We start from the raw sequence: 20863 nt of genomic DNA on the forward strand, positions 1-20863 counted from the left end.
TGGGAGAATGTCCAGAAGTGCTGGATGTCCAGAGTGCTGCGGCACTCCAAAGACATGATCAATGTGGCCCTATACTTTTATGGGATGATGGGGACTAAGGACCTAGACTGCCAAGTGTGCCCCCATTTTCCGTGGTATATTGAGTCTACTCACCTCCTTCTCCTTCCCTCTTCTGCACCTTTCCCCCATATTCTGTAGCTGTAAGTATGTAAGTACGGATAAAGAGCTACTTGGATTGCCTCTGGTTCTGTACGTTGATGTTTATATGGCAGAAGATCGGGGCAAGAGGTGAACTGAAAAACTTTTCAAGTGAAGTGGTTTGACAGGCACCGTGTATTCAATAAACTCATAGCTTTGTTACTAAATTCTATTTGTCTTGACACTGATAATTCTCCTGTTAAATTTCCTGGGATATCTGTGTATTTGCAAATATAAACAACATTATATGACTGGAGGAAGTGCAACAAGAGAAATCACTGTAATTCAGAAGAAAAAACAAGGTTAAATGCATTTTGGAGAACTTTAAGAGGGAAAAAACTGCATACGTTTTATGTAATTATTCATTTATTCTGTAATTTTCTGCTTGTTTCTTCATGACAGCAATCTTCTGTTATGTAGTTTTTTCTATTTTTATAAAATACCTTTTATGATTAATGGTAGTTTAAATTTACTTTTCATGTATTTATTTCTCTACTGTACTTATGCTGGTACTTTAAAATTTTACTCTTTCTTATTATTCTTGCTAATGGGGACACATTGACCAAACTATGTGGTAGCCTTCTGAGCAGAAGCTGCCAGAAACTTCACTTTTGCCTTATATAAGCTTATTTTTTAGATGCTAAATTTAGCCTTGTCCTATAGAATAGTATGTATTTTCCAAGAGTCAGTCACATATTTTCTTAATTACTTCTTTTGACTTATTTGAGCTTTTACTTAATTTTATTCTTAAAATATAATTAAAAAACAAATTTTCATAATGCCAAATAATCCATTGGGTCAAAGGAATTTGGTTAACAGTGACTTCCGTTTCTCAGCAGATTCTGCTACAATAGTTCACAGCACTTTGTTTATAACGGCATTTTCAAAAAAATGTTCTAGAGATGATTAAAATTTTTGTTGTAGCTTTAAAAAAGTTTAAGCTCTGAGGACCTTGGATCCCTCATTTATAAACTGGTGTAATGATGTTCCTATCCATAGGGCTATTAAAAGCATCAAATGAGGTTGCAGACGTGAAAATATTTACAAAAGTAAAGGGTGACATACACAGGCAACATGTGCTATGATCACCATTATGACCATTATTAGTCTTAATTTCTCCCTATTGTCTCCAGGGTTTCACTAGGATCTATTTATAGAAGATAAGATGATGATGTCCTGTCTATTAGGAAGTAATGATTTTTCTTCTCACTTTCTCAATAAATTAAACAATTATATTTCAATTTAAAGAGCATTTAAAGGTTTTCCCAAACATTTCATTCACATAGGTAATTACAGACCTTCAATGGTACTGTTTGAATTTGAAGTTTCTAAGGGGTTTTCTCAATGGATATGCTTAACTAGAACGATAAATATAAAATCATCAAAAGTGATTAAAATATGTGATGGTATCATTCCCTATAAAGTACAGTTGAATTATAGACACTGAATAATATTCTCAGTATTACCATGAACTAGGTAAGATAAGAAAATGGAGGCTTACATATGGCTACTTGTGGAGTCAAGTGAAGAGAAGGCATAATCCTTTACGTGTAGAAGATATAGGTACTGTCAGATTAATGACTAAAATGGTGATTATTTATTCTGTATTTTAAACTAAAAAAATTTTTAATGTTTATTTATTTTGAAAGAGAGAGAGGAACAGAGTGCGAGCAGGGAAGGGGGAGAGAGAGAGGGAGACACAGAATCTGAAACAGGCTCCAGGCTCTGAGCTGTCAGCGCAGAGCCCGACATAAGGGCTTGAACTCATGTGGACTGGAAATCATGACACGAGCCCAAGTTGGAAGCTTAACCAATTGAGCCACCCAGCTGCCCCGGTGATTATTTATTCTATTCACCTTGCTTCTCTGAGAAACTTGATCTCCCTAGTGGAAAGTATGCTTTCCAGCAGTCTGCCACCTTATTGCTCCAATGTAAATATCCAGGGGGAATGAAAAAAAGCTGAACGTGTCAAGACGTTACTTTTCAAAAATTTATAGAGTTGCATCAAGGCCTGATTAAATTTGTCAATCTTACGTAAACCCAATCAGATTTAAAAAAAATGTCTTGCATAGGTACAGGGAAAAATTAGGTCATCCTTATAGTTTGCTTTAGAAAGAAAAACACAATGTAAATATAAAATATAGGCTTTTCATAAAATGGATGGAATATTTAATTACCAGAATACACTAGAGGGTATAACAGAAACAATCTGTGCACTTGTATTCAAAAATCAATTTATTAAAATTTTAGACAATAGATTACATCACTTTTCTCTACCACTTTGCCAAAGTTAATCCCTTTACTTGAGCTCCTGATTGTATTTTTGTCAGTGGGTACAGCTCCATATTTAATGCTTCCTCTTTCTCTCATTTCACCTGTCCTGAATTCCAAGAAATTTTCCTTGAACCTAATTCTCCCTAAAGCAGTTTTACTCCTCCCTCCCGCTTTAGTTTATAGACTTTGAAGGAGATGCCTACATTTGTTGATACCTCGGCTTTCAATTCACTCCTCAACCCACTGGGCTTCTAATTCTATTATCCTCACTCGGCTGTCAACACAAACCTAGCAATTACAGAAAGTAACTGGTTCTTCTCATTTCTTCTCCTCATCCTCCGGAGAGTTGTTTCTGCTCTCTGTCCTTGTCCTTTCACTATAGTCTTGTTTCCCTTAGAGTTTTATCCTCACAATGTAAGAGCCAAATTCATCTTCCATTATTTGCCATTACATTGTCTATTCTCCATCCTGTGTTCCTTATGTCAACATCACCACTCATTTACTTGTTCAGGATGAAAACTTCAGCATTCTTTTTGACTCTCTATCCACTGGCTGTCCCCCAACACACACACATGCATGCACGCATGCGTGCTATTTTGTAATCCTCCTGCCTCTGAACCAACTTCGTCATCCCACCTCCACTTTCTTGACTGAGCCTGCATCATACTTAACCTACTTTGTTTCTACGAATTTCAGCATGACCTACTTCCCTGTGGTCACTTCACCCTATATAATCACTTAACAATAGAATAATCAGAAGCAATAAAAAGAATATAAGTGTGTTGAATCTCACCTAAAAACTCTCAGGTCCCATAGACTGTATTCACATCTTCTTTCCCTCCTGCCACATTTCACTATTCACATCAACCAGATTATTATTTTTTAATGGAGCCATGATTTTTCTATGTCTAAAATTATGCAAATATTACCTCCATTAGCCTGGCTTTCCCTAACTGTCAAAAGGTCCTTCCCTTCTCTCTGCTCCCACAATTTTGTGAATGCCTCAAGGATGATGCTGACCATATTTTATTTTACTGGTCTAAAATGTCAACCCTCCCACTATCTGCAGATTGGCAGCTTTGAATACACTATATTTGCTCAATAAGTATTTTTATGATGGGTGAATGAATAAACAACTGTCTTGAATTTCAAATATGAGAAAATGGGACAAAAATATCATAGAAATAGGGTCATTGGGAAAAGGAAGTTGTTTTGGCGTGTCTACATTTTACAATGAATTAATGATAATGTATTAATCATGAGGGTAACAGTTGAACAAGAAAGCATAAATTTCCGGAAGGCAATACTGGTATAGATCTAGAGCTCACTTGTTAATAATGAACATGTACTAATTAAGGATTGTCAGGTACAGCTGAATAACAAAGTACACATTTCCAGAAAACATGTAAGTGCTAGAGATCTTGAGCTCAACTGAGATTGCAGGGCCAGAGATATTGAGAAGTCATCCGATGAAAGTTGATAGTTGAACCCATACACAAAAGAGTTTTCCAAAGCACAGACCACAGGTCAGGAGCTATACTTTGGGGAAGTATGTTGCAGTGTGATAAAAGATGTTGGTGAAGAAGACGTCTGTGAGCAGGAGGGAAGAGAGGACCCAAGAGTGATGAAGGCCAGGGGATGAGACACACCTTGTGTTTCCTCTAATAACTGGTGTCTTCCTTCCACTCTGTGGGTGACTGACAAATATTACTTAAATAAATGGATTTTCTGAGGTCAATATGAATGGAAGATAGATTTCAGAATACTGAGGCAATATAACATGGTAAGGAAACGTAGATCTGTGGGATAGGGGCAGAAGGATAGGGAGACCTAGAACTTACTGAAAAAGTTTCATTGCCAAAAGGGCAGAGAAAAACAAAAGGAAACTGAATATTTCTGGAAAGATGGTGCAGACCTATGCATAAAGGTAGGTGGTGAAGTACCTTTACCTATAGCTCATAAGGACACACATTAGGGCTTACATGCTATCTTTTCCAGTAATTATTAGATCTGAGACCTGTCATTCCATAAGGTTATTAGTTAACTGGGGTCAAGAACCCTGTCTTATAGTTTTCTTGTATATCCTACAGTGCTTCAAAAAAAGACAGCTACTAAATAGGAGTTTAATAATTCAGTATTTGAATCAAAATAATTGCAGTTTAGGGGTGCCTGAGTGGCTCAGTCAGTTAAGCATCCAACTCTTGATCTCGGCTCAGGTCATGATCTCACAGTTTGTGAGTTTGAGTCTCACATTAGGCTCTGTACTGACAGCATGAAGCCTGCTTAGGATTCTCTCTCTCTCTCTCTCTCTCTCTCTCTCTCTCTCTCTCTCCCCTCTCTCTCTGCCCCTTCCCTGCTCATACACATATGTCCTCTCTCTCTCTGAAAATAAATAAACTTAAAAAAATGATTGCAGTTTAGTTGGAAAGAATGCAGTATTATCATCTAACAACTATTAATAAAATGGCAACCGGAACGATACTTGTGAAAAATGGGTAAAGCACAATTTCACTTCTAGGACCTCACTTAGACCTATAAGGGTACCTTGATAATCTGTTACCATGCCAGGAATATCAGTGAACCCTCACAGACTCCATATCATCTAATTCCTGTACACGGAATTGCAACCTATATCGAGTTTTTGAGATAGTGTCATGAAAGATGGTGAGTGTTGCTGGATAAATCTCCAGATGCAGAGGAGGAAATCGACTTTATACAGAGGCAGAACTACAAATGACAGCACAAGTCCTATTTAGAAATCTCCAGAAATTAGAAAACTAATGAACACTACAGTAAACACAAAAATGGAATGTTCTGAGAAAATGAGCTAATGACGTATATGATTTGCAAATGTGCTTATCAGTTTTAACCATTTTCCAAGCTGTGCCGTGTCTTAAATGATATTCAGATCTGTCTGATGTTTTCAGCGCTTGCCTCTGGTGATTAATATTCCAAAAATGGTTTAATTTTAGGGGCTCCTGGGTGGCTCAGTCTGTTAAGCATCTGACTTCGGCTCAGATTATGATTTCACTGCTCTTGAGTTCGAGCCCTGCATCGGTCTCTATGCTGACAGCTCGCAGCCTGCAGTCTGGAGTCAGCTTCAGATTCTGTCTCCATCTCTCTCCCCTACTCTCTCTCTCTCTCTCTCTCAAATATAAATAAACATTAATTTTTTAAATGGTTTAATTTTAGCAAAGCCCTCCCAAGATCTCTCCAATGATATGGCAGACCAGTGCAAACGTCCGTATGGTACATCAACTGGGATATGTTAAAAGTGCTATTCATTCTAATACCTCAAGATTCTCAAACTGAGTTTAAAGCACTTTGAAATATTATGAATGTTCCTGTGGCTAGGTAGCTAAAAGTCAGTTTCTACATGAATATAAGCTAATGTTTTAAGTATAAATGTTTCCATTTAAATTCTATTTCTCACTTTTCTCAGACAATGTATTCTCTGGGAAAATAAATGTTTCTTTTCAAGAGTGACAGGGTACTCAAGTTAAATCTACAATTTATTTCCAGCTTGTATAATTTTACTCACTGTTCTTTCCAACATAGAGAATGATGCAGTTGAACAAATGTCATTGGTTTTATTAGATCATCAACTGACCAAATAAATGTACTTGATTTCCTATAGAAGTTCCCTCTGCCCTTTGTTCATCATTATACTTACATATCACTGGCAATGGAGGAGTTCCGGGACATAGACTTTGGAGACAGGTCATAATCGCTGTCGGATCGATACAGAAAGGACTCCCGACGTTGACTATGGACAAAGTTTGCTTGGAGAATTAGCCCAGATCCCGGGCTGGTCATGGGATCCAAGGGACTCCGTCCCGCAGATGTGCCATTGTCCACATCAAAACTGTGAAAGAAGGAGAGGAATAACACTGCCATGAACACTTGCATGTTGATATGGTGGTAAAGGGAGATTCTGGTTTAGGAAGTGACAGTGGGAATATTCACAGCTGATTCTGACTGTTAAAAATGATAACATTAAAAAACACAAAGGTAAAAAAAAATACACTAACTTCATATTATTGTCTTCCTTAAGTTTTGGGTACTTTTGTTAACTGACCAGATACAAGACACAGGTCTCTGTAAACTTGTTACAAAGCCATTCTACTAAGAATAGTTCTACTAAGTTTCTTTTAGGAAAAGAAGAAATACACAGTAATTCTCTAACTACTTAGGTTCAATTCAACAAGTTCCCATTATATTGCCTAATACCACTGCTTCCCCAAGCCTGGGCTTTCTCTCCCTCCTGCCTATGCCCATCCAGTCACAAATTTCTGCTGTATCCACTTCCTTCCATCCCCAATGCCAACATATTAGGTTCAGGATTTCACCAACTCTCACCTACATTATTGTAACAGACTTCAAGTTAGTCTCTTGAATCCATTTTCCACTCTGTACCATGAGTGAGTCTTCTTAAAGTATAAATCTGACCATGATTTTTGTCAGTTCAAAACCTTTTAATAGCTCACTCTTATCCTCAGGGTAAAGTCCAAATTTCTTGGCTAGAATGACAGAGTTTTAACTATCCACTTTCAGTCAACCATTTGATTGAATCAATGCAATCAACCATTTTCTCAATCTCAACATGCAACCCTCTTCCATCAGGCACTTTATGTTCCACTCACTTAACCATCACATCCTTGTCTCAGGCCATCACTACCTAATCTCCTGCTCCCTTGACTACTCTACTCAACCCTCCAGTCCCCTGCCTCCTTGTTACTATTCATCGAGGACTTAACATTTACCTTAAAGGCTGCCCTGATGCCCCACACCCTTATGACATGCCTTCTTCTGTACTCCCAAGGCATCTTTCCACTCCCTATTGGTAGCATTTACAATGAACTGAAAATGCCTACCAATTGGTCTCCATTCCTACACTGTGAGCTCCCTGAGAATGGAAACTCTGAGTGTTCCTAGCACTTCACATGGCACGTCAGAAACCTTTTCTAAGTGGTTTGAATGGATGATTGAATAAATGGAATGCACTGTGCTTGGCAATACAGATTTCAGATTTGGGAAAAGACAGAGCCACAAATTTACAGTTCTTGACCTCACAGTCCTTACAATATACATAAAATTTCCACAAAGAGCTCTTCTAGTCAAATATCAAGCAGTATTAAAGTCAAGTCTTAGGTGTTCTTATGAGAAGAGGGTAATAGTTCAGATAACCCAGTAAATATGTAGTGTAAAAAATTGTTGAATGAATAAACAAATGAATCAAGTTTAGCTACTATCAATCTTTTCCCCATTACAAATTTCACCCCAACTATTAACTACCTAATTTAAAAACATTTAAAAAAAAACATTCTTTCACTTTCTCCATTGGAGTTATTAATAAATAGTGTTATCACCCAAAAATTAGAGGCCAAAGTGGAAGATCAGCAAGGGTCTTGATGTTTCATGAATCATCTATGTATCAATGACTAAATAAGAATCATTTGACTCAAAATCAATCTAACTAGTAAAAAAAGAAAAGAAAAGAAAGAACTCATAATCTAGCATGGACATTCATAAACAAGTTTTCCAATCTGAATTTTTTAAGAATTGCATCACTGTATGGGGCACTCAGTCATTTGAGTGTTTGGCTTCTGCTCAGGTAATGATCTTGCAGTTCATTAGTTTGAGCCCTGCATAGGGTTCTCTGCTATCAGCACAGAGCCTTCTCAGATCCACTGTTCCCCGCTGTCTCTGCACCTCCCCACTTGCGCTCTCTCTCCTCTCAAAAATAAATAAACATTTAAAAAAAGAATGGCATCACTCTATAGATGTATTTATTTGGTCACAAAAGACAATGAGAGGTTGAGTTGAAAAGACTCATTTAATAGACAAAGATAGCAGCTTCTAGAAAAGTTAATGGCCAAAGTTACCGAGCTAACTAGATTTAATCATCCACTGTTCCTGAAGCTCTTCAGCTCTAATGAATAATTATGTAAACCATAAATGTATGTTGGCAACTGTGACATGCAAACAGGGGACATCTGTTTCACCTGAACAATGCCTTCATGCATGTGGGACTTTGGGCAATCCTGAGGAAGGCCAGAAGGGGAAGGGATCTACAGTTATGAGAGACTTATTCAGGATCTCTGGCAAGCTCTTCTTGGCTATGCTTAAATAAATAAGTGCTTATTAAGCACCTATTATAAGCACACTGAGATACAAAAATAAAGGTGATGAGATTAATTCAAGTTGGGTTGAATCCAGACTTCTGAGAAGTTTTCATACAATAGTAGTATTTAAAGAGGGCTTTTGAAGGCATTCAGTATTCAGCTGAGAGACACTAAAGTCCTTTGAAAAGGGGAGATTTCTGCTCTGGGGACACTGTTATGGCAGCTCTTCAGCATGAGAAGGACCTAATGTGAACACATAAGAAAACATGTTGATTTCTTTTCAGTATCAAGATGATCATACTGTTTTAAAAAGTAAAATATATTTCCCTGCTATGCATAAACAGAAATATAAGAGATATAGGAATGTGATTTTTGGTTTGGTTTTTCTCAGTTCAACTGAGTAATACCAATATAATCCCCCAAATCTGTAAACTTCTGAATTTATTATTATAATTTTTCCAATTAAGTTAAGCAACTTAAATAAATTTTTCACTCTAAGTTTAGGGAAAAACAGTGCTAAGTATATTGAAATATTTTATAATCTTTACAATAATGTTATTTATTAAAACCAAGAATTTATTCATAGTTCATAAAATGCTTGATAATGGGATATTTTAGTTTTGTTATTTTTCTTTGTAAGTTGTAATATAACAATTTGTCCACTAGATGGAGATCATTGCCTGAAAGAACATTGACTGGAAATAAAGGCCCAAACTATTTTTTAAACTCAGGAAAACAATCCCTTAACTATTACCTAAAAAATAAACCTCACAATCTATAGGAAGTGATTACTAAAAATCGATAAAATTATATTAACTAGTAAATATTAGTATAGCTTTACAAATTAGGAATGATCTAAGAAACGATCACTGATGTTTTATTATTTACTCTTAAAACCAAAAAAAAAAAAAAAAAAAAAAAAACAAAACTGAGAAGCTCTTTTGTTAAAAAATTAGAATTAAGGAGCTTCCTTAAGAGAAGTGATGTTTGGGACAAATCAAGGCAATACTGCTTCACCCAATGAGTAGTAAATTAACTGAGAGTTAATTTAGTCTGAAAATATAGATGGGCTCAAACAAGCTACTTATTTTTGAAGCATAACTTTATAAACAGTGCCTAATCATGGTATTATTAATAAAACAAGAAGGTGATAAGGGTTAAGCCTATCCTTAGACACTGGAACCAAAGAGATCAGCTGTGAACTTCCTAAGCACATTCTTTGGCAAACACTTTCATATAATGAATCCTCTTTTGACTCACTGCCAAACAAATGGAGTCCAAGCAAAAAGATTAGCAGAAGCTTGGGAAAGTAAGTGAAGAATTGGGAAGGGTAATAATGATGATGGTGATACTAGTAATCCTAATGATGATAACGACAATAAAATTTTGGAACACTTTCCGTGACACAGACATTGTGCTCTGTACCCTATATACATTATCTCATCGAATCCCCACAATTCCATTCCACAATTCTATATTCCATTTGACCAATGAGTAATCTGAGTTACTGAGATTAAGTAATGTGTTCAACGCCATACAGTTTGTACAGGGTTTTATTTTTTGTTTTTTTAAGATTTACTTATTTTGAGAGACAGAGAATAAGCAGGGGAGGAACAGAGAGAGGGGGACAGAGGATCTGAAGCAGGCTCTGTACTGACAGCACAGAGCCTGATGTGGGGCTCAAACCCACAAACCGTGAGATCATGACCTGAGTCGAGGTCAGACGCTTTAACCGACTGAGCCACCCAGGCGCCCCTGGAAGTGGGTTTTAAAAAAAAAAAATTTTTTTTTGTTAACGTTTATTTACTTTTGAGACAGAGAGAGACAGAGGATGAACAGGGGAGGGTCAGAGAGAGAGAGGGAGACACAGAATCTGAAACAGGCTCCAGGCTCTGAGCTGTCAGCACAGAGCCTGACACGGGGCTCGAACTCATGAGCCATGAGATCATGACCTGAGCCGAAGTCGGACGCTTAACTGACTGAGCCACCCAGGCGCCCCTGGAAGTGGGTTTTAAACTTAAGCTGTCTGATTCCAGAGCCCAGGAGAACGGTCCCTGTGTGCATGTCTCTACTGCAAAGCCTCCTATTATCCATTACAAAAGTACAAGAATTTCTCTGGGCTTTCTCACATGGATGGAACTTCAAACGCTAACTCTTTGAAAGTATCATTTATACAGAAGTATCTTTAACTTACAGATCTGGCATGTCAAGGCTAATTCCAAGACTCTGCCTTTATAAATCTCCAAATTTTGGAATTTTCCATATTTCCTATTTTTCCAATTTTGAATACAACAGTAAGGCGTTAAAGAGTCTATGCTGTAGCCCATTTGGTGATCTCTTTATAAGTTTCAGAGTTCATTTGGAATAAGGAGAGTCAGTGGGTCTGCAGAGGGTCTTAGCAAATGGAACTGAGGTACACTGTTATTCCACATGTTAGCTGTCCTTCATGCAGTTCAAGGATGCATACATCCCCTAAGGGAGTTGGCTTTTACCCAGAAGGCATCTGTGGAGAAGCACTGATGTGGTTGTGGAGGGCCCCCTGTGGGGGGGTGGTAATGATCAGAGCCTGTTGCAATCAGAACTGTTAAAGGCCACGTGTGCTGGGGCGCCTGGGTGGCTCAGTCGGTTAAGTGTCCAACTCTTGATTTTGGCTCACGTCATGATTTCACAGTTGTGGGATCAAGCCTTGTGTCAGGCTCTACACTGGGCATGGAGCCTGCTTAAGATTCTCTCCTTCTCAGGGCGCCTGGGTGGCTCAGTCGGTTGGGCGTCCGACTTCTGCTCAGGTCACGATCTCGCGGTCCATGAGTTCGAGCCCCACGTCGGGCTCTGTGCTGACTGCTCAGAGCCTGGAGCCTGTTTCAGATTCTGTGTCTCCTTCTGTCTCTGCCCCTCCCCCGTTCATGCTCTGTCTCTCTCTGTCTCAAAAATAAATAAATGTTAAAAAAAAAAAAAAAAAAAAAAAGGCCACGTGTGCTAGCACTACTTGGGACCGTTCACTTCACAGGCCCATCCCTATCTAAGGAATACACTCCACACAAAAACCAAACAGATGACAAACCGAGCACCCGGCCAAACTCCTCGCCATCTCTCCACATTGCACCATGTCAGTGGAATTACTGGCTACTTGTTGTGACCCACCTTCCCTGCAGCTTCCTCCGCTATTCCTATGATTTGTGTCTACTGACCCTGTAATTATTTGTCTGCTTGGAGTCATTTCCCGTCCTTTGGCCTCATGCTAGACCCCGCTTCTGGTTTAAACATTTTGCATCTCTTCTTCACCATTATGTGGGCTCTCCCGCGAGCCATGGTCCTGCTATTGTCCTAGGTAAACCGCTCATCTCAGGTAGGGACCTTTCATCCCCAGTGTGGAGTCCAAAGAAAGTGTGACACATGAGGACTCCAGGGGAGCAGCTGCTGGATGCCCCTATCAACAGATGTCCCATTATCAAAGCATCTGTGAAGAGCTCCCAAGGGAAGACTCTGGAGAGAACATAGCAGCTGCTGAAAGCTGTAGGCTGGTGGGAACCCTGGAAGCCTCCACTGATGCCAGGAACATCTGAGAGCTGCCTGTGTCACTGTGTATTAAGAACACTGGCCTGTTGACAATAAAGATCTTATCGCTCCCTGTCCTGGAGTAGGGAAGACACCAAAAATGTTCCTGTTAAAACGTTACACTTGGGAGATAGAAAAAGCGGGTTAAATTTCAAATCTTGGACCTCCCGCTTTCTAGTCCTATGTTCTCGGGTAAGTTACTGTACCTCTTTAAGCCTCCATTTCTGATAAGGATAATTGCAGTGCCTAGCTCCAGGGCCACTAAAGGGATTAGAAGAGAAAATGTTTGGAAAGCACTTAGCACCCTCCCAGGCAGCTAGTACATTCCCAGTATTTAGCGGCTATTGTCATCTTTATTGTTGTTGCCCTTTAGCTTTGAGGGGGCCTCTCCATCTAGGTCATTCTCTGTACCTGCATACACTGCTTTGGGAAGAACCTAAAGGGAAAGAAGAGAGAGAACGGAGTGTTGGCCATCCAAGCCAATTGAATCAACCCCGGTGAGCAGTGAGGTGAGAGACGCCGGAGCCAGATTGCTCTTACAATTTTAGCGGCTTTTATGTCTCCACCCAACGCCATAATTCCAGTGTGATAACCTCTGGGGAGAGGGTGGAGACAGCTGATTTTTCTTGAGATATTCCTCACTGAGGAGAAACAACCATTTCCTGCTAGGAACTGTGGAGGGCACGGAGGTCCCAACAACCTGGGTGGGGATCTAGCTGAATATGAGGAGCATATAATGAGCAGAAACAGTTCCTCAGACCTGAGGTCTCCAGCCACTGGGTGTACCTCGGGGACCTCAAGTCACAAGTGCATGGCTGTTTTTTTCTTATACCCGACCCTCCCGTGTACACAGTAGTCCATGCTGTTGGCTATACAATGGAAGCCATTTTGGTGCTTTGCCATTCAGAGGGGAGGTGCTTGGTTCAGCCACAGGCTTAATATAAGTGTAATCAGAGTTGGATAATTCGCTTAAAATATTTTTTCTCTTTATAATAAATATTTTACCCACTGTTATTAAACACCACGAGGCTATTAAACCTGTTTCTAATTAATGCCAGTGATATTTCCCATTCAAGATTTCTCTGCAAGTCAAACAGCTTCCCTGGAGTAAAGACAACAGTGCTTTTGAAAAGTCCCCATTTTAATATTTCTTTAGTTCAGATTACCTATAGAAACGAGACTATGGAATAAAGCATTTTACAGGGATATGCACGAATGGCATTCTCTTCCAAACAATCAAAAACTGCATATCAAATTTAAAGAGGACACCCTGAGAGGACAGGGTATTTAGCCAGTCTGGCAGATTATACAGTCAAATGATGGTGGGCATTTTTGGCATGTATCATACTTATGTTTGCATGGAGGATCAGCATTTAAGAACAGGAACATTTTACCCTTTGTTTTCACAGATAATTCTTTATAAACAAAAGCCCGGCACGAAGGTGAAAGGTGTATGCTTGTTTATGAGGGAAAATATCAATTCTTCTCCAGAAACACACGTCACTTGTGTGTGACTTGTCAACAGCACTCTCAACTGACACAGGACAACAAGAAGATTCTGGGTGAAAATGACAGTGCACGTCCAATGTGTGGACTGGAAGCCAGAAGGGGCAAGCTGGATGGGAGGGAGCAGGTTTGTGCCAAATGAGATGCCCAAAGGCATGTTTTTCAGGAAAACGTGTGTTAGCTCTAAAAATTTAAAAGTGCAAACCAAGAATTGTTTTACTTGAGGTTTCTAATTTCTCAACGATCATGGTAAAGGAGTCTCTTCTTAAATGAAATTCTGCTTGGCAAACCATCCCGAGTGGGTCCCGTCGTGAGTCAGCGGCCAACCATGCAGCGGCTGACTGAGGCCCGTGTTTGCAGCATAACAAACAGTCCAAGTCATAAACGTGTATTTAACCCGAATATATGCTGAAAACGGGATGTGTCTCTTTTCACAGTTGTTGATGGCCCTTAATTTATGTAAACCAGTCATTCAGGCCTCTCTGTGGGAATAAAACAAGCAAGCAAGCAAGCCTTTCCCGTGTAACCTGTTCTCATTTGTGGGTCTCAAACTAAGAGAATGGAAGGGATGGAGAGAGCAGGAAAGACCTGGGCATCAGAGGCAATCCCACAACCACTCGGTTTTACCTTCCTTGTGCTGCATTTAGAGGCCTACTACTGCCAACCTGCTGTTCTCTGAGACAACTTCTAAGCTGTTACAGTCCCAAAATGCAGTTTTCCTCAAAAACACGACTCAAGAAAGCTAAACCCCAAGAGGGACAGTGTCCTGTTAGCAAGGCGGAGGTGAGGGTGTTTCTGTATTTATTTATTTTTCTGTGATACAGAGGGTGTTTCTGTATTTATTTATTTTTCTGTGATAAGCCTACCATGGAACACTGATATTTAATGGTGTGCCCCCTACGTCTCCCACACACTTGTTTCTTCTTTCTCTTGCAGACAGAGAAATACTGCAAACATATAATCAGATCTCTGCTACCATGGCTCACCATCCTCCAATGGCTTCCTATTTTATTAATGGTGACTATCTTCACAGGGGCTTATGGTCTTCCAACAGTGATCTAGGCCCCAGAGGCCTATCTAATCTTCTCCTGTACCTCTTTCCCTCTTACTCACTCTGCCTCATTCTCTGAGCCCCTGGCAGTTCTCTGAACACATGGGGGCACGCCCTCCTTGAGGCCTTTGCTCCTGGAGTTCCCTCTACCTCCAGTATTCTTTACGGGGACATCAGCTCAATGGCACCTTCATGAAGAGATATTCCCAGGCTACTCTACTTAAAATTGTCACCCTTACCTCCTAGCCTTTTCTAGCCTCCTAGTGGGAGGAACCATTGTACACATTGGTGGGAATGTAAATAGGTGTGGCCACTATGGAAAACAGTTTGGAGGCTCCTGAAGAAATTAAAAATTGAACTACCATATGTGATCCAGCATTCCCACTTCTGGGTATATTCCCAAAGGAAATGAAATTGCTATCTGGAAGAGATATGTGCATCCCCGTGTTCAATGCAGCATTATTTACAATAGCTGAGTCATGTAAACAACTGAAGTGTCTTCTCAACCGATGACTGGATAAAAACAATGGAACATTATTCAGCTATATAAAAAAGAAGGAAATCCTGCCCTGCACAACAATATGGATGAAATTTGAGGGCATTATGCTAAGGTGAAATACATCAGAAAGAAAAAGTCAAATACTGTACGATTTCATATGTGGACTCTAAAAAAAAAGAAAAAAGAACTCACAGATACAGAAAACAGATTGGTGGTTGCTAGGGGCAGAGGGACGGTAGAGGAAATAACAAAGGAGGTCAAAGGCTACAGACTTCTAGTTCTGAGAAAGTTCACAAATGCAAAGTACAACATAGTGACTACAGTCATGGCAGAGTAACTGTATTAAATATTTGAAGACTGCTAAGTGTAAATTTCTAAAGCTCTTGCCACACACACACACACACACACACACACATCCACAGGTTGTCACTATGTGTGCTAATGAAAGTGTTCACTAACCTATCACGTTGGTAACATTTTATATATAAGAACTGATTAATATATATAAAATCACTACACTGTACACCTTAAGCGTATACAATTTTTTATGTGAATTATATCTCAGTAATGCTGGAAAAAAATTCACTTGCCAGAAAAAAGTTAAATAATACGCTATCCTAATCTCCTGGCTTTTCCTAGCTTCCTTTTCTTTCTTTTTTTTTTTTTCCTCCACAGCATTTAACAGCCGCTGATAAGCTTTATTTACTTATTTTGTTAATTTTACTCTCCTCATTAGAATGTAACCTCTCAAAGTGCAAAGATTTTTTATCTATTTTGGTCATTAGTATATCCCCAGCACCTAAAATAATGGCTGGCACATAGTAGTTGCTCAATAAACATCTGTATTGTGAATGCATTAATATCTTTAGATGCAGCACTACTTACTATACCCTCATTATTTACCATGGTTACCTGTGTGGCTCTATTTCAAATGGACTTTATTATTGTATTTCATTTTGGCCAGGAATCAATCACTTTTTTTAAAGAAAGAACCCTATCAACTAATGAGATTGATTAGTTCACTTGAAGAAATTATCTGGAAAGGCATTTAAAAGCCTGGGGTTTTAAAAGGCATTTTCATATGCATTATTTTGAATATCTTTCTGTCTGACTCCCAATCAGCCATAGAAGCAGGGTCAGGATCCAGGTTTTGTGGCACATGAAGGTTATACAATTTTGAGAGTCTGTTCTGGAAAAATTAATACAAAAACAAAATCTTACTTTTGCAAATTTTATAGAACCTATTACTAGGTGATGCTGCTAGCACCCCTCCCTTCTAGAACTTAGAAAGGGCCCAGGCCAGTGAGGGGCTCTGAGTTTGATGTGCATTAATTTCCCAGTTGATGTGCATGTGAGGCAATGACAGAGTAGGAAAAAGAAAGGAAAAACAATAAAATGACTGAAATTGAAAATGTAATACTGTATTTTTTCATAACAGGTGAATTATTCTAGAGGTTATTTTTTCTTCATCCTTTTTTTTTCCTTTAAAAAAAAGTTTTTTTACATTTATTTATTTTTGAAAGACAGAGAGAGAGCACAAGTAGGGGAGGGGCAGAGAGAGAAGGAGACATCGAATCCAAAGCAGGCTCCAGGCTCTGGACTGTCAGCACAGAGCCCGACATGGGGCTCGAACTCAGGAGCCATGAGATCGTGACCTGAGCCGAAGTGGGACGTTTAACCAACTGAGCCACCCAGGATCCCCTCTTCATTCTTTTTTTCTATTTATGTATTTATTGTTCAAATTTTCAAAACTTACTCATATTTTTCAGGGTTTTTCTTGCTATTTGCACATTTATTCTTCCAAATTAGTGATTATCAGCTGTCCTGGGGGAGTGGGGAGTGATTCCACCAGGTAGGGCATTAGAATCACTTTGAAGGTCTGAAAAGGGATGTTCTTTAAACCTTACCTGTCCCACAGAGATGATGATTATCTTTTTGAGAGGCGGGCTTTTCAAATGGTGTTCTTAGTCTCATTCCTAGGTACTCTTGTATCTAGACTCATCAAAAATGATTTCCAAATGGTTTAATTGAATGAGTAAGGATTATTAAATTATGAATTCGTTGTGAAAATACTTGCCACTCAAAATGTTATGTATGAATTAGATTAAGTCTAGGCAAGACTATAACTGAAAACAGAAACTGGAAAAGTTCTCCTAGAATTGTTTTTAAAAAATGTAACCTTGGGGCACCTGGGTGGCTGGGTTGGTTAAGTGTTGATTCTTGATTTCAGATCAGGTCATGATCTCAAGGTTCCTGGGATCAAGCCCCACATCAGGTTCTGTGCTGCCAGCTTCTTGGAATTCTCTCTCTCCCTCTCTCTTTGCTTCTCTCTCTCTCTCTCTCTCTCTCTCTCAAAATAAATAAACATTTAAAAAATATATAACCTAAATCTGAACTTTTTCCACTAATGGATATGGAAACTCAAACACCATGTTTTTCTCTGAGTCTGGGCTCTCCCTCATACAGGTCAGGAAACAATTTACCAGCCATACTATTAAATCTATTTTGGAGAAGTGATATTACTCCATTTCCAACCTCAATGATCCAAACAGATGGGTTTTTCCAGTTTAATGGGAATAGAAGAGAACAGAGATGGGCTTCAGAGAGCTGTGGGGCCTGAATTAGATACCATTTCTTCAATGCTACCAGGATAAAGCAATTATAAGAATATTACCCTATGATGGTCATAAACAAGCACTCTCTTCTGCAATTCTTTAAAAATGTATCACGGAGAATAAAATACTGACACCAAACAGCACACATATCATTGTGCTATGGGCACAGTGAAATTAGATTTCCTTTGTGATTTCTTATATTGGGTGAATTGTACATGCTTATAAATGATCCTTCAAAGATTTTAAGACATTGGGATGGACAGCCCACAAGCTGTGAGATCCACTTCCACAATGATTTTAAAGAGTAAAGACATATTTTATATTTGTTTGAAATGGTTTGGTATGTAATCTGGACTAAAGACAAAACAGTCCTGGAAAAGCACAGAATTCAATAATCATGACCGTGAATGTGGCGAATTCTGCTCGCTGTCTGCCAAATCCATTCTCCGCTTGTTCCTGGGCATGCAAGAGGTCCTCGTTTCCACGCTTCTCTTGCAATTAGATTTGGCCACGTAACCAACTTTCAGGACTGGCTCAAGACTCCTTCCACATGCTCATCTACTTGCTCTTTCTCCTGCCAGCTGGATGCCTAGAGTGCTGAAGCCAAGGAGGATGGTGGAAAAACATGATGGGAAGAGCCTGGCAACTGAATGAGAGCAAGAAATGCTGCCCTGTCCCCTCAACACCACCCTACATAGTCAGTTGATGAAAACAGAATTATTTTTTTTATGACACTTGTTTTGGGGCATTTATTTGTTAGCACAGTAACATCTAATGCACTACACTACGCCAAACTGAACTGGTAGTACTGAAAGGAAAACTGTCAAACATTTCACATTCGATCTACCTTTAGCCTAAAACAAAACAAAACAAAACAAAAACCCAAAAAACAAAAACGTTCCCCACAGAGGTCCAAGTGAAACTCAGGATCTCTTTATTTATTTATTTATTTTTTTAATTTTTTTTTAACATTTATTTATTTTTGAGACAGAGACAGAGCATGAATGGGGGAGGGGCAGAGAGAGAGGGAGACACAGAATCGGAAGCAGGCTCCAGGCTCTGAGCCATCGCCCCAGAGCCCAACGTGGGGCTCGAACTCACGGACGGTGAGATCGTGACCTGAGCCGAAGTCGGACGCTTAACCAACTGAGCCACCCAGGCACCCACTCAGGATCTCTTTAAATCTACCATCTTTTCACACTCTGTTTAGTTCCCCACCCCCTTGATCTTCTTTGGTTACACATATTTTCATGAAGACATTTCTTATCATCCAAGTGGTTCAGTGTTAGATAATACATCTATAATCTTTGCACAGAGTTGTAATTGTTCTGTAAAGAGCAGAAGCCAGTCCATTTCTGTTCTGCATTGATGCCAATGAGAAAAACTGGAGAGAATCAGTTCAAGCATGGAGTTGACACATGAATGTGTCTCTGAATCACAAAGCAGACCCAGGAAGGAAGGAGTCTGCTTCCTTCAGGATTTGGAGCCATGCTCCACTTGAGTCAATGAGATCTTTGGAGTACCAGATCCAGCTAGACTAACATTATTTAGAATGGGATTCTGGACTGAAATGCCATTCTGAATGCATACATTTCTAGGAGTGTGGGCCAAAGTCCATGGAAAAAAAAATTCTAGGACTATTTCATAGCTTACTCAAATCTAGAATAGAACTACTCTACTGTTATCTAGCTCATTTCCAATGGAATAAGGGATGAGCTGGTTCTTCAGGCTGGGAATGTTGTAGGTTAAATCAGTGCATAAGGCCCTTCCTGTTTGAAAGCATAGACTAAATAGCAAATCCAATGGACTTCTCTAGAGGAAGGAAAGGAAATTATCTGAGGCATTCTATTGGTCATATAGCTTCTGAAATAATGGCTTGGGGTCCAGTTTTTGCTTCCCTTCACTAAGCTTCAATGTATTTCTGGCATGAGAAAGCAGTCTGTGGTCATCTTAGAGATCAAACTGAAGTGACCACTACATTCTGAAGGTGACAGAATAGGTCACAGAAATGAGTCTAGCCATTCTGCAAATATTCATCAACCATCTACTATTGCCAGACACCTCTCAGAAGGAATGAAGTTCACTGAGAAGACACAGGATTAGTAGTTGCAGTGAGTTTCTGCTTCTAGATTAAAATGGGGAATTTTTTCCCCCTGACAACAACCAAATACATGGTGAGACTGTTCACAAATTCTAATGACTTGCCAAGTCCATAGCTAAGAAAACTACATGTCTGTTTTCTAAATATGTTTGACCTCTAGTCTATTCATCTCAAGTTGCAAAGCAATGTCATTGCTGACCTCCTCTGCTTTGACATTAACTGTTTTTGAAAAAAGTTAAGTTCTCCTTTTTTAGCCATTAAAATTCCTTTCATTTTTATGCAATGATAGATCTCAAATATTTGGATATAATCGTCCATTTCTGCCAACTTGTCTATTTTGTGGATGGACTCTGATATTCATCTGTATATATTTTGTCTCTCTTTTTTCTTCTTTGTCAAATTTATTCTGTATAGTCCTGGCTCCGTTTTTTGGATTATTTCCCATTTATACTCATTTTGAAAAATTACCTATGCTTCTATACTGGAATTAAAATAAAAAACTTAATAAAATACCAACTTAATGCCTTATTGGGGTGAAATGAGTGAAAAGAGTCAAGAGGTTCAAACTTCCAGTTATAAAATAAATAAGTCATGGAAATGTGATGACTATGATCAATGACATTGTAGAACATATCTGAAAGTTTCCAACAGAATAAATCTTAAAAGTTCTCATCACATGAATTTTTTTGTAATTTTGTGTGGTGACAGACGGTATGACTTATTATGATCACTGAGCAATATATGTAAATATTGAGTCATTACGTTGTACACCTGAAACTGAAACTAACAATGTTATGTCAATTACACTGCTATTAAAAAGAATATATATATATATCCATCCTTTGGTTTTATTTATTATTATTATTTTATTTAGAGAGAGAGAAAGAGAGCACAATAAGGGGAGAGGGGCACAGGGAGACAGACTCTTAAGCAGACTCC

The 20863-nt window shown here is 39.0% G+C and overlaps 1 protein-coding gene across 6 annotated transcripts in view; it reads right to left on the reverse strand.

Moving 5' to 3' along the window:
- Window positions 1-20863, reverse strand: part of PDE4D (phosphodiesterase 4D) — a 1410663-nt gene that overhangs the window by 210744 nt on the left and 1179056 nt on the right. For all 6 annotated transcript variants that reach the window (XM_042939546.1, XM_042939553.1, XM_042939579.1 and 3 more), the window contains one exon: window positions 6146-6337. In XM_042939546.1, coding sequence (XP_042795480.1) covers window positions 6146-6337 — 192 coding nt within the window. The remainder of the gene's footprint in view (window positions 1-6145; window positions 6338-20863) is intronic.

Source organism: Panthera leo, chromosome A1 (genome assembly GCF_018350215.1).
Source record: "Panthera leo isolate Ple1 chromosome A1, P.leo_Ple1_pat1.1, whole genome shotgun sequence".
NCBI lineage: Eukaryota > Metazoa > Chordata > Mammalia > Carnivora > Felidae > Panthera > Panthera leo.